General features: G+C 48.2%; 1 protein-coding gene across 2 annotated transcripts in view; it reads left to right on the top strand.

Moving 5' to 3' along the window:
* The window catches only part of otc (ornithine transcarbamylase), an 81600-nt gene that overhangs the window by 7846 nt on the left and 59102 nt on the right, over nucleotides 1–14652 (top strand). For both annotated transcript variants that reach the window (XM_038802136.1, XM_038802137.1), the window contains exons 2-3: nucleotides 3450–3588; nucleotides 4122–4203. In XM_038802136.1, the coding sequence (XP_038658064.1) occupies nucleotides 3450–3588; nucleotides 4122–4203 (221 nt within the window). The remainder of the gene's footprint in view (nucleotides 1–3449; nucleotides 3589–4121; nucleotides 4204–14652) is intronic.

Raw genomic sequence — 14652 nt, 5'->3', positions numbered from 1 at the left:
TCCTTTGGGGTTTGTCTGGATCACTTTTACACTGTGTTTGGGGCCATTGTTTTGTTTTGGGTTTGTTTTTTCTTGATGAGGGATGGTGTGCTGCTCTTTTCTTTGTGTTTGGTGGGGGTTGTGAAGGTTGTACTGGGAGGATGGTTGAACGAGGGGAGGGGAATTAGTGGGGAGTAGGAGACTAGGCGCCATGGGTTGCCTGGGCGAGCTAGCTCACGGAAGCATAGTGGGGGGTGAGGAGGTGGGTAATGAATTGATGGGGGTCGGGGTTGTTATTTTGTGGTGGGAGGAGGGAACTGCTGTGAGGAGAGGGGTTTCTAAAAGGTGGCATGGGGAGGGTAGATGACGGTGGGCGCCCAAGGGTGGGCATGAGGTGGTGCGGGATGGAGGCTGGCCCAGGAGGGGCTATTGTTGATCGGGGGGGGGGGGGGGGGGGGGAGGTAGGTAGGTAGGGTGCCCGCTGAATAGCCTGATCACATGGAACGTGCAAGGATTGAATGGGCCAGTAAAGAGAGTCCGTGTGTTTGCACATTTGAAAAGTTTGAAGGCGGACGTGGCTATGCTACAGGAGACACACCTGAAGGTGATGGATCAGACTAGGCTGAGGAGAGGGTGGGTAGTTATTTCATTCGGGGTAAAATTCTAAAATGAGGGGAATGGCGATTTTGATTAACAAGCAGGTGGCGTTCGAAGTGGGAAATATAGAGGTGAACTCAGGGGGGAGGTATGTTATGGTGAGTGGGAAACTGGAAGAGATGCCGGTGGTGTTGGTGAATATCTATGTTCCGAACTAGGATGATGCAGAGTTTATGAGATGGGTATGGGGGAAAGATACCCAATCTGGACTTGCATCGGTTGATTTTGGGGGGTGGATTTTAATGCAGTTCTGGATCCAAGGCTGGATTGGTCGGGCTCGAGGTCAGGGAGGTTGTTGGTGGCAGCACAGGAGCTAAGGGGGTTTATGGAACACGTGGGAGGGGAGGATCCGTGGAGGTTTGGGAGACTGAAGGAATTTTCTTTCTTTTCCCATGTGCATAAGGTCTACTCCCAAATTGACTTCTTTAATGCGATACAGTAGTAGTGTCAGATCACGCCCCATATTGGGTTGACTTGTGGGCGAGTAAGGGGGGGGTCAGCAGCACCCGCAATTGAGGTTAGATGTGGGGCTGTTGGCGGAGGAAGAGGTATGTGAGTGGGTGAGGTGGCCATTCGGGGGTATGTGGAGATAAATGATATGGGGGAAGTTTCGGCAGCCAGGGTACGGGAGGTTTTGAAGGCAATGGTGAGAGGGGTGTTTATATCGATACGGGCACATAGAGAGATGGCAGAGATGGAAAGGTTCGTGGAGGAGATCCTGCAGGTGGACAGGAGGTACTCAGAAGCCCCCAAGGCGGGGCTGTTGAAAGAGTGGCGCTGAGAGCATCAAAGGACTGGCAGGGGATAAGACGGTGGGGGGTACAGCACGTGGTGTCTCTATATGTGGACGACCTGCTTTTGTACATTTCGGACCTGCTCCGGGGGAGGGATTATGGGGATCCCAAAGGAATTCGGCCAGTTTCTGGGGTATAGATTGAACATGGGGGAAAAAGCAAGGTCTTTCTGATCCAGGCGAGGTGGCAGGAGAAGAGATTGAGGGAGATGCCATTCAAGGTGGTGGGGGGGTAGCTTTTGGTATTTGGGCATCCAGGTGGTGCACAGGTGGGAGCAGCAGCACAAGCTGAATCTGATTTGGTTGGTGGAGCAGATGAAGGGAGACTTTAGAAGGTGGGATGTGCTCCCGTTGGCATTGGCGGGGAGGGTGCAGACGGTGTGGTACTCCCGAGGCTTTTGTTTATATTTCAGAGCCTGCCTATTTTTAAGAGGGTGAATGCGGTGATTTCTAGGTTCGCGTGGACGGATAAATCCCCACGGGTTGAGGGGGGGGTGGCCCTTCTGAACTTTATAAATGATTATTGGGAGGCAAACATAGCAATGGTCAGGAAGTGGGGGAGGGGTCGGTATGGGAGCGGGTGGAGGCGGCCTCGTGTAGGGACATGAGTTTGGGGCCAATGTTAACGGCGCCTCTGCCATTCTCACCAGCAGGGTACATCCACCAGCCTGGCAGTAGTGGCGGCCCCGAGGGTGTGGGGACAGTTGCAACAGCTGGAGGGGGTGTCGGTGTGGGCACCGGTATCTGGCAACCACCAGTTTGCTCCATTGGGGGCTGGATGGAGGTGGCAGCGGGTGGGGACTGAGCGGTTTGGGGATTTGTTTATAGTTGGGGGCTTTCTGTGTTGGAGGAATTGGAGGGATTTGAGCTGCCTGGTGGGAATGGGTTCCATTACCCCTACAGGCGAGGGTTTTGGGTTTTGACTTCCCACACATGCAGCCGCAGGGGCTACAGGATAAGGTAATGTCGAAAATGTGAGTGGGGAGGGGGAAATATCGGAGATTTATAAGGAGCTTCTGGAGTTGGAGGGAGCCTCAATAGAGGAGGCGAAGCGAAAGTGGGAGGAAGAGCTGTGTGGGGAGCTGGAGATTGGGTTGTCAGAGGACGCCCTGAGGTGAGTCAATGCATCCTTGTCATGTGCCAGGCTTAGTTGCTGACATCATGTCAGAGGTACTGAAGGTAAGGATGGTCTCGAGTCCAGAGGTGGCGATATTTGGTGTGCACAGTAAGAAGTCTTAGAACACCGGGTTAAAGTCCAACAGGTTTGTTTCAAACACGAGCTTTCGGAGCACTGCTCCTTCCTCAGGTGAATGAAGACATATCTCTTCATTCACCTGAGGAAGGAGCTGCGCTCCGAAAGCTCGTGTTTGAAACAAACCTGTTGGACTTTAACCTGGTGTTGTAAGACTTCTTACTGTGCTCACCCCAGTCCAACGCCGGCATCTCCACATCACGATATTTGGTGTGTCAGAAGACCCGGGTGTCCAGGGGGTGAGAAGAGGCTGATATGGCCTTTGCCTCCCTGGTAGCCTGGAGAGGCATTTTATTGGCATGGAGGGACTCTGAAGTCCAGAAATCGGGGTATAGGTTAGTGACATAGCTGGGTTTCTCCGGCTCGAGAAGATTAAGTTCGCCCTCAGGGGATCGATGCAAGGGTTTGCCCGGAGGTGGCAGCCGTTTATTGACTTGTTTGGGAAAAATTAAGCTGTCAGCATTGTGGGGCAGGTTGTTGAAAAATGAAAATCGCTTATTGTCACGAGTAGGCTTCAATGAAGTTACTGTGAGAAGCCCCTAGTCACCACATTCCGGTGCCTGTCCGGGGAGGCTGGTACAGGAATTGAACCGTGCTGCTGGCCTGCTTGGTCTGCTTTAAAGCCAGCGATTTAGCCCAGTGAGCTAAACCAGCCCCTAGTTCACCTTGCTCTTCTGATATGTTGTTAAAATTATAAATGTCTGAATAAAAATACTTAAAAAAAATATATAACTCTGAATTTAACAATTTGTTGGGTTCTAATTGCAGATGTGGCCAAGTTATGCTGGGTGCTACTGCTCTGAAAGGGCGACACCTGTTAACTTTGAAGGATTTTAATGGTGAAGAAATCAAGCAACTATTGTGGACGGCAGCTGATCTGAAAATGAGAATAAAAGACAAAGGCGAGGTAACAGGAAGGATCATAACATCACTGATTTTCTTTCATATGTGGATTCACTAAAGTCTTCCGTCCTTTTGAGTATATCCTCCTTCCCAATGGTGCCTTTCAGGCATACATCCTCCGCCAGTCAGGCCATACTCTGCCAATATTGATCAGATCTGAATCGGTTATCCGATAGACCAACTTCAGGGTCTGGTCAAGATAAAATAAGAACAAATCAGAGGACGCCCAGGAAATTAACTATGATGCCTTGAGCCTTAGGAAAAACCGCCTTCATGAATGAAATCAGTTTCTGTTGCCCACTCCAGTATAATTCAATGCAGAGATCAGAACTATAAAATAGAGTGGGATTCTTCTCTTGGTTTCACCCTTTCCCTCTCAGAATCTTCTGGTCTTTGGGTTCAGTAATTATTAATGCAATGTACTGGCAAAATGTTTGCTGATGTTGCCAGAGATCTTGTAGCTATTGTAAAAGTTTCTGTTCTTATCTTGCTTTTATTCTTATCCGGCTTTTGTTCTAATGTTCTGGATTACAACAGACACTCCCTTTACTTCAAGGCAAATCTATTGCCATGATATTTGAAAAAAGGAGCACCAGAACAAGAATTTCTACAGAAACAGGTGAGAAATGTCTTTCCAAATGTTCTGTATATGTGTAATAGTAGATCTTCTCTTGTTGCACAAGGTGATTTTTTTTTTTCAATTAAAGACAGGCAAATGGCTTGTTAGCTTTGTTAAAAGAGATTAGGATTTCAAAGGAAAGAAATCTTGCTAAAGTTATACAGGGCATTGATAAGGTCACACTGGAGTACTGTGGGCAGTTTACACTCCTTATCTAAGGGAAGGCCTAGAGGGAATGCAACAACATTTCACCAGAGTGATTTCTGGAAGAAATGATTGTCCTGTGAGGAGATAGAATAGAATAGGCCGATATTTCCTCACATTTTGAAGAATGAGAGCCGCTCTAATTGAAATGTATAAAATTCACGTGGGGGTTGATAGGGTAGATGCTGGGGAAATGTTTCCTCTGGCGAGGCTCATGTGGGCACAATCTCCAAATAGGAGGTCAGGCTTTTAAGACTAAAATTTGCAAAATGTCTTCACTCAAGGGATTGTGACTTTTTTTTTTAATTCTCCAACCCGGAGAGCTGAGTGCAATTAATATTTGGATATTAAGGGATATAGGGGCTGGTTTAGCACAGGGCTAAAGAGCTGGCTTTTAAAGCAGACCAAGGCAGGCCAGCAGCACGGTTCAATTCCCGTACCAGCATCCCCTAGATAATCAGTCATGATCTTGTTGGATGGTAGAGTAGTTTGAAGGGCCAAATGGCCTACTCCAGCTCTAGAATCTTATGTTCTTATGAAATACATAGGTGGAGCTTCAGGATACCAACAATAATGTAGCTTCAGGATACCAACAATAATGTAAAGAGTAACTTTCTAAGTACAACAATTAAGTAAAATTAATGGTTTTAAGATAAATTAAAATTTGAGAAGGAGTATGAAAACTCCTGAGGGTGAATGCTATATTTTCCCCAAGCACTAATAGATTTTTTTTAAAAATCTTTTTATTCTCCTCATTTTCAATATTTTCATCAAATAAACAACAAAATAAACCAAACAAAACATATACAATAACAATCTCCCAAACAAAAAAAGCACCCCATTCAATTTACAGACCAAAACAACCATCCATACATTCCAGGTAAAAGCATTAACAGTCAAAACATTAATAGTCAATCAGTAACCCCCCCCCCCTCCCAAATTATCAATAACAACCAATTCTCAAAAGTGCCTAATATACAGTTCCCATGAATTTTAGAATTGTTCATTCATCCCCCTCAACTCAAATTTCTCCTTCTCAAGAGTCAGAAATTCAAGTGGTTCCCCCCCGCCAAGCCGAGGCACAGAGCGGAGGAGCTGACCTCCACCCCAACAGGACCCGTCTTCAGGCAATCAGTGAGGCGAAGGCTAAAACATCTGCCCCCGCATCCGTCTGCAGCCCGGGCCGACCCGACACCCCGAAAATGGCTTCAAGGGACCCTGGTTCCAAGTCAATGTGCACTACCCCCGAGATGACCCTGAAATCGTCCCTCTAATACTTCTCCAGCTTCGGGCAGGACCAAAACATGTGTACGTGGTTTGCAGGGCTCCTCCCATACTGCTCGCATACATCCTCCACTCCTTCAAAGAGTCAGCTCATCCTTGCCCTCGTGAGCTGCAAGTAGCTAAACCCTTTCCCTTGCCCCAGTCCATACTTCTCTCACAACTCTTCCAACCTCGCAAAACTTCCCCCCAGGAACAGGTCTTTTAATGCCCTGACCCCACCTCTCGTCCCATCTTTGAAATCTCCCATCCAGCTTCCCTGGCTCAAACCTATGGTTCCCCCTAATCGGCACCACCCCTGACCCAGCCCCCAGCTTAAAGTGCTATCTCAACTGCCTCCAAATCTTCAGTGTTGCCACCACCACTGGACTCCCAGAGTACTTGCCTGGGGCCATTGGGAGTGGCACTGTTACTAATGTCGACCTTCCACTCAGACCCTCCATTCTAACCCACTGGGACTCCCTCCTTCCAACCCAACTCCTCACCTTTTAAGCTTTCACCGCCCAATTGTATTATAATAAATTTGGGAAACTACCTTCCTAACCCGGCTACCAGCCCTCCCCCCAAAATAAACAAATGTGATTAACTTGTCCACTCCCTTAAAAATGTCTTCGGCAAAAAGATCGGCAGGCACTGAAGTGGAAACAGAAATCGCAGCAACACATTCATTTTAATCGCCTGTACCGGACCCTCCAGTGACAGAGAGGGAGACTATCCCATCTTGCCAAATCCGCTTTCACCCTCCCCACAAAGCTAGTAAAATTGTACCTCCGAAGTCTTCCCCCCCACCTCCCACCTGTACCCCCAAATACCTGAATTGGGTTGCCGCCCTATGAAATTTCACAGTAACTTCATTATAGTGTTAATGTAAGTTTACTTGTACACTGGTAAAGATTATTATTAAATGGCAGCCTTCCCACTCCACTTCCGGCCAGGACAGCACAAAATATTCACTCTTTAATTTATATCCTGAAAAAGGCCCAAAACATAGAACACAGAACATACAGTGCAGAAGGAGGCCATTCGGCCCATCGAATCTGCACCGATCCACTTAGGCCCTCACTTCCATTTTATCCCTGTAATCCAATAATCCCTCCTAACCTTTTTGGTCACTAAGGGCAATTCATCTTGGCCAATCCACCTAACCTGCACATCTTTGGACTGTGAAACCTGAGCACCCGGAGGAAACGCATGATGACATGGGGAGAACATGCAGACTCTGCACAGGCAGTGACCCAGAGGGGAAATCGAACCTAGGACCCTGGCGCTGTGAAGCACAGTGCTATCCATTTGTGCTACCGTGCTGCCCTACTTCGGAGACTTTTGGAGAAGTTCCATTATATCCCCCACCGACACACCAGGCTCTGACACATGTCACAATAAATCGTCTGTGTACAGAGACACCCTATGTTCCCCCCCACCCCCTGGGCTTTTCCCTTTCACAGTCCCCAGCTCCTTAAAGCGATGGTCAAAGACTCTGGTCGCTATTGCAAATAACAGAGGGACATAATACACCTCTGCCTGGTCCCCCGGAGCAGGGCAAAATACCCCAAACTCATTTTGTTTGTGTGGGCACTCAGTCTTGGCTTGGTTCCTTATAAAAATAGCCGTACCCACTCCGGGAACCTTGGCCCGATCCCAAACCTCTCAAGAACCGCAATCAAATACCCCCAGTCTACTCGATCAAATGCCTTTTCCGCTCCAGCGCAACCACCACCTCCGTCTCCTTTCCCTCAGCCGACGTCATGATTACATTTAATACCCTCCTAATATTTGAGAATAGCAGCCGTCTGATCCTCACCTATCACCTTCGGAGGGCTCTCCTAGCCGCCAGAACCTTTGGCAGTATCTTTGCGTCAAATTCAGTAGCGGTCATAGGCCTGTATGACCCGCACTCCATCGGGTCCTTATCTTTCTTTAACAACAAGGAGATTGAGGCCTGCCCCATGTTTGTGGTAGCATCCCATTCCGTATCACCTCCTCAAACATTCCCACCATCAGCAGCGCCAATTTATCCTAAATTTCTTATAATGCTCCACTGGGAACCCATCTGGTCCTGCCACCTTCCTCGATTGCATCCTCCCAATTGCCTCCTTACCTCCTGTTCCCCCACCGACCTCTCAAATGTGACCCTGCCTTCTTCCACCAGCTTCGGATACTCCAATCCGTCCAGGAACTCCCACATCCCCATATCCTTATCCGGTGGCTCCGACCTGTACAAATTTTCATAAAACTCCTTAAACACCTTTTTAATCCCCTCCTATCCCGCACCTGGATAATTTCCCTCGCCGCCACCTCCCTCCAAAGTTGGCCTGCCAGCATGCGCCCCATCCCATTGTTACCATCAAACCTCTCCCCCTGTCTTCCAGAACCCTCCCATCACTGTCCTCTTTAAAACACCTCACCCAGTATCGTCTCCTGGAGCTTGCAAGTGTGGAGGCCCCTGCCCAGGCCCCACTCCCACCCAGTCCCAGGGAAACAAAGAAATCCCCTTCAAACAAACCAATCCCATGCTCTAGAAATGGTCATTGCAAAAAATCCCAACTCCTACTTCATCCAAATAGGCAATTTCATCTCATTTAACACGTATAACAACCTGAAATAAAATATAGAACTATACACACTCTTCCATCCCCCCCCCCCCCCCTACGCTCAATCCAAAACCAGTTCACAGTTCCATTTCTCACTTCTGCCCCAGTCCTTCTACCTTCACAAACGCCTCCGCCTCTTGCACCGTCTTGAAATAAAAGTCTTTGGAGTTTCAGGTGACCCTCAACTTAGCTGGGCACACTACGCCGAACCGCACACCACTATTATACAGTGCCATCTTCACTTGGCCAAAGGCCGCCCTCCTCCTCGACATACGTATACTAGCTCCATCCCACTGCACCTATATTTTTACAATCTTTATTGTCACAAGTAGCTTTACATTAACACTGCAATGAAGTTACTGTGAAAAGCCCCTCGTAGCCACATTCCGGCTCCTGTTCAGGTACACCGAGGGAGAATTCAGAACGTCCAAATTACCCAACAGCACGTCTTTTGGGACTTGTGGGAGGAAAACGGAGCACCTGGAGGAAACCCACGCAGACACGGGGAGAACGTGCAGACTGCGCATAGTGACACAAGCCAGGAATCGAACCTGGGAACCTGGCGCTGTGAAGCCACAGTGCTAACCACTGCTACCGTGCTGCCTTCCCACTTCTGCTTTGCCCAACTCAGGACCTTCTCATTCACATGGTACCTACGCAAACAAATAAACGCCACTCTTGGCAGCTCATTCACCTTTGGTTTAGGCCTCAACGACCTTTGAGCCCGATCCAGTTCATACCGGGAGGGATCTTCCCATTCCCCCAGAAGCTCCGCCAACATCTCGGAAAAGTACTCCATCGGCCTTGGGCCCTCCACAACTTCGGGCAGGCCCACGATCCTCAGATTTTGCCGCCTATAGCTGTTTTCCAGGTCCTCCACCATGACTCGCAGACCCTTATTGGCTTCGACCACCCTATGCAGCTCCTCACCCATCGAGGTGAGCTGATTACTGTGAAGGCCTCCTCCACTCCCTTCAGTTTCTCACCCTGCTCCCACACCTCGGCCGATGTCCTCGACAATGGCACCTTCATCGGGGCAATCACCTCCTCCACCAGCACCTACAAGAATGTCATCATCTCCTTCCTCATCACCTCCATATGCTTTGCGAACTGTTTTTCAAATTCAGTGTCAGTGAGCAAATTTATGAGAGATAAACATTATTATGGAGAGGTCTTGAGGCACAGTGGGCAACAAACTTGCCTCCAGAAGCTCCAGGCTTGAGTCCCACCAGGGGCTGGTTTAGCTCACTGGGCTAAATCCCTGGCTTTTAAAGCAGGCCAGCAGCACGGTTCGATTCCCGTACCAGCCTTCCCGGACAGGCGCCGGAATGTGGCGACAAGGGGCTTTTCACAGAAACTTCATTGAAGCTTACTCGTGACAATAAGTGATTTTCATTTCATTTCACCACTGACTTGATGAGCAAGGAAGGTACTTTCATAATGCACCCATCAGATTGAGTATCAGTCTGCAAATTCTTCCAACACAATGGCAGGGATGAGAGTGGGAGTGCTTCCTGGTCAGCCATATGATGGAAAGAATGTTGGAGCCTCCACCATTATGATCCAAAACTCCAGGCGATAACATGCATGAAATGTGCATGTTGTCACAGCAACTTTGCCTGAGTGAATTTTTACACCAGATCCAAACATATGTATGTAACTTATTTCTAACAGAGCCAGATGAGTGAAATGAGTACTTCAAGAAACAATCCTGCCCATGGATAAAATTGGATCAAACCTTGTTTCTTTAGAATCCTCCCAATAATTATACATATCTAACTCTTCACAAAGCTCTCACAATTATTTTGCCATTTTTCTTGGCTATTAATTTTAGTTCTAAAAGTAGCTCATCTGAATCTTTTTCGAATTTGGGTTACTGCATCATCACAACAAAACGACAGATATTTAGAATCTGCAGATTTTTTAAGTTGTGCTAACTCTGGGACTTTTTATTTGTTGTCAGTTTCAAAAACTCTAATGGCGCAGTCCCCAAACGAAAAGAACTTTATTCACCACATCAAGACAGTCCTCAACATGTAACTATTTTGTTACTGATTACTAATGTTTTAAAAAGCAACTCCAAAACGACCTAATAGACAAATAATGTTGCAAGGTTTCTAGTTCCCAAGGTGACTGACTCGCTGGACAAACAATTAAATCATTTACTTTCTTATCATTTAGCAAGTCAGCAAAACAAAAAACACTTGCAGCACAGTAAAAGACCAAACCATTCAAAAAATTTAGTAAAACTGATGCATATACTTAAATCTGTTTGGATTTACTGAAGTAAAAATATATCTCAACCATGTTGCATCTCACGTGTGCCTTAAAGTGTTATAAAACTCTGAAGTAACATTTGTACCACACAAGTGCCAGACAATGACTATCTCTAACAAGAGAGGATCCAACCACCGCCCCCTGACATTGTGATATTACCAATGCTGAATCCCCCACTATTAACATCCTGGGGGTTACCATTGATCAGAAACTGAACTGGACAAACCATATAAATACTGTGGCTACAAGTGCAGGTCAAAGGTTAGGAATTCTGCGGTGAGGATTCCAATTGCTGACTCCCCAAAGTCTGTGTGCAATCTAGAAAGCACGAGTCAGGAGCGTGATGGAATGCTCTCCCCTTGTTGGGTTAAGTGCAGTCCCAACAACACTCAGAAGCTTGACAGCATTCAGGACAAACAGCCCTCTTGATTGGCCCTCTTTCCACAAAGATTCACTCCCTGCATCACCCCTGTACAGTGACAACAGTGTGTACCATCTACAAAATGAACTGCAGGAACTCACCAAGTCTCCTTCGACAGCATCTTCCAAACCCTCAACCACCACCACCTGGGACAAGGACAGCAGGTGCATGGGAACCCCACCACCCAGAGGTTCCCCATCGAACCATTCACCATCCTGACTTGGAAATATATCGCTGTTCCTTTTTAACAGCACTGTGGGTGTACCTACACCAAATGGACTGCCAAGGTTCAAGAAGGCAGCCCACTACTAACTTCAAGGGCAATTAGGGATGGGCAAGAAATTTTGGCCTCTGCAGCAAAGCTCTGATGCCTTGAATTAATTTTTTAAAAATCAGGAGGGCTTGCCACCATGAGAAGAAACTGGGAGATGGCTCCCAGTGGGTTCTGGTTGGGGGGCAGTTTGGACCTGTTTTATGAGCACACTATGTCCCAAGTGTGGCAATAGCTAGCCTTGTGGCAATGACCCCACCCCAATTGCTGGGGCATCCCCCAGTCCAGCTGGTCTTTCTTCGAGGTTCCCAATTGGGCTGGGGGCTCTTTTCCCTGGCCTGTTAGGTTTACTGGCCCTTTTAAACCTACCAGTGCAGTGAAAAGGGGGGCATGGCCTCCCTGAATACGCCAATGTTGCACTGTGCCCTTCCTCTTTTGCTGCAGATATCGGGCAACTCCAGCCATTGGAAGATTTCAACAAAGTTTTTTTTTAAACAAACAATTTTATTGAGGTATTTTAGGCATATAGAAAAAGTGACATTGTACAGTACAAAAAAAAAGTCAAGACACAAATTACAAATTAAACATAGTGCAAACCACGGCTCTGTTCACGCACGGACCTGCCTCAATATCCCCCTGCTCTACTCTACACTACCCTTGCCCACCCCCACTGACGCTTACTCCTCTGCGAAGAAGTCAATAAATGGCTGCCACCTTTGGGCGAACCTCTCAAGGCGAACTTGACTTCCTCTCGGCCAAGAAAGCTCGCCATGTCTGATAGCCATACCTCAGCCCTCAGGGGCTTGCCATGCCAACAGTATTCGTCGCCGGGCTATCAGGGAAGCAAACGCCAGAACGTCAGTCTCTGTCTCTTCCTGGACTCCTGGGAGTCCTCCGAAACCCCAAAGATTGCCACCTCCAGGCTCATTACCACCCCAGTTTTCAATACCCGGGACATGACATTTGTGAATCCCTGCCAATACCCCGTGAGTTTAGGGCACGACCAGAACATGTGTACACGGTTAGCCGGCCCTCCGACGCATCTAGCACACTTGTCCTCCAGCCCGAGGAATCTGCTCATCCGGGCCACCGTCATGTGGGCCCGGTGCACGACCTTATATTGGATCAGGCTGAGCTTGGCACATGTTGCGGTCCTGTATACTCTGCTCAGGGCTTCTGCCCAAATACCGTCCTCCAGCTCCCCCCACCGAGCTCCTCCTCCCACTTAAGCATCAGGTCCTCGGTCTGCGTATCCTCAGCTCCCATTAGTTCCTTGTAGACGTCTGAAACTCTACCCTCTCCCACCTCTCCCCTAGAAACTACCCTGTCCTGCCTCCCCTTCAGCGGGAGATGTGAGAAGGACGGCACCAGTCTGCGTACAAAATCCCTCACCTGCTGGTATCTAAAGTCGTTCCCTCTCACCAGCCCAAACTTCTCCTCCAGCGCCCTCATGCTCGGAAAGCTCCCTTCCAGGGACAGATCCCCCATCCTCACAATCCCCGCCCTCCTCCACAGTTGATACCTCCCATCGATGTTTCCTGGGGCAAATCAGTGGTTGCCGCATATTGGGGTCCATACCAATGCTCTTATCTCCCCTACATGCCTCCTCCACTGGCCCCAGATCCGAAGAGCCACCACCACTATCGGGCTGGTGGAGTACCGTGCCGGCGGAAGCGGCAGAGGCGCCGTGACCAGGGCTGCTAAGCTAGAGCCCCTGCACGAAGCAGCCTCCATCCGCTCCCAAACCAACCCCGCACCCACCATCCATTTCCTTAGCATCGCTATGTTGGCCACCCAGTAATAGTTGCTGAAGTTCATCAATGCCAGCCCCCCTTCTCCTTTCAAGCTTCACCCTCTTCACCCGCAGGGACTTCGCTGCCCATACAAATCCCAGAATAATTTTATCAGCCTCTTAAAAAAGGACCGCGGGATAAAGATGGGGAGACACTGAAAAAGAAACAAGAACCGCGGGAGAATAGTCATCTTAAAAGTCTGCACCCTCCCCGCCAATGACAGCGGGAGCGCATCCCAACTCCGGACCTCCTCCCTATCTCGTTCCACCAGTCGGGATATGTTGAGCTTATGCAACCTGCCCCAGTCCCGTGACACCTGAATCCCCAAATATCGGAAACTCCCCCACTAGCCTGAACTTCAACCCCTTCAGCCTACTCACTTGCCCCCTCGCCTGAGTTACAAACAACTCACTCTTAGCCATGTTCAGTTTGTATCCGGAGAACCGGCCAAATTCCCTCAGGTTTTCCATAATACCGTCCGTCCCCACCATTGGGTCCAATACATATAACAGCAGATCATCCGCGTATAACGAGACTCTATGTTCCACTCTTCTCCTCCTCCTCCTCTGGACCAGCCCTTTCCAGCCCCTAGAAGCTCTCAGTGCAATTGCCAGCAGCTCTATGGCCAGCGCAAACAGCAGTGGGGAGAGAGGGCAAACCTGTCTTGTCCCACGGTGCAGTCTAAAGTAGTCCGATGTCGTCCTGTTTGTCCTTATACTCTCCTCCGGAGCCTGATACAATAGCCTAACCCAGTCGATGAACCCCCCGAACCCGAACCGTCCTAGTACCTCCCACAGATAATCCCATTCGACCCGGTCAAGAGCCTTTTCAGCATCCATGGTTACCATTATCTCTACCTCCCTACTCTCCCGGGGCATCATAATCATGTCAAGCAGCCTTATTATGTTGGCCGCCAGCTGTCTCCCGTTTACAAACCCAGTTTGGTCCTCCACAAAACAGGGTGGAGCTTAGCGAGAGAGAATTTATTGGGAACCGGCAGAGAGGGGAGGATGTCAGCAGCCATTGAAGAGGTCACGAAAAATGCCAAAGCAAGAAAGCTTTGCAAAAGGGTTCTCAACAAATGTCCCTAACAGAAGAAAGATTGCTTCCTCAATGCAAGTAGTGCCTTTGCCTGTATCTGTAAATGGAACGAGAGCTGTATTTTCATGAAAAGTGTTTTTAAGGGAAGTACTGTAAAGATTAAGAAACTGCATGCAATCTGTTAGTGTTAGAATGGTGAAGTAAAAAATTAAACATTGTTTTAATAAGTTTGTTTATAAAATATCAAAGCCCTATTTCTTACCTTCTCACCCTGGACTGAATCGATCTTTCTGCACCGTCTTAAAACTTAAGTTACGCATCTGGATCAGTATCTTAGCCATTGTTGAGGGCTGACCAGGCATCCATAAGAAGTGGAACTTGACCCTCCATCTTGCGTCCAGCGCAGAGTAAAATCTCTTCTGGAGGGTGACTGAATATAAGAAGAAACAACCTAGATAGAGAAATAGTGTTAAAATACTGGCTGCAGCTGCCAATAAACCAATTATTTGGTTTATTTAACCAAATAAACTTTGCTGAATTGCTTTGATTAACAAGCCAGTTGGTGTCGCA

The sequence above is a fragment of the Scyliorhinus canicula genome, chromosome 7 (genome assembly GCF_902713615.1).
Source record: "Scyliorhinus canicula chromosome 7, sScyCan1.1, whole genome shotgun sequence".
Classification (NCBI taxonomy): domain Eukaryota; kingdom Metazoa; phylum Chordata; class Chondrichthyes; order Carcharhiniformes; family Scyliorhinidae; genus Scyliorhinus; species Scyliorhinus canicula.
The sequence above is the reverse complement of the archived record's forward strand: the minus strand, read 5'-3'. Positions and strand labels throughout refer to the sequence as shown.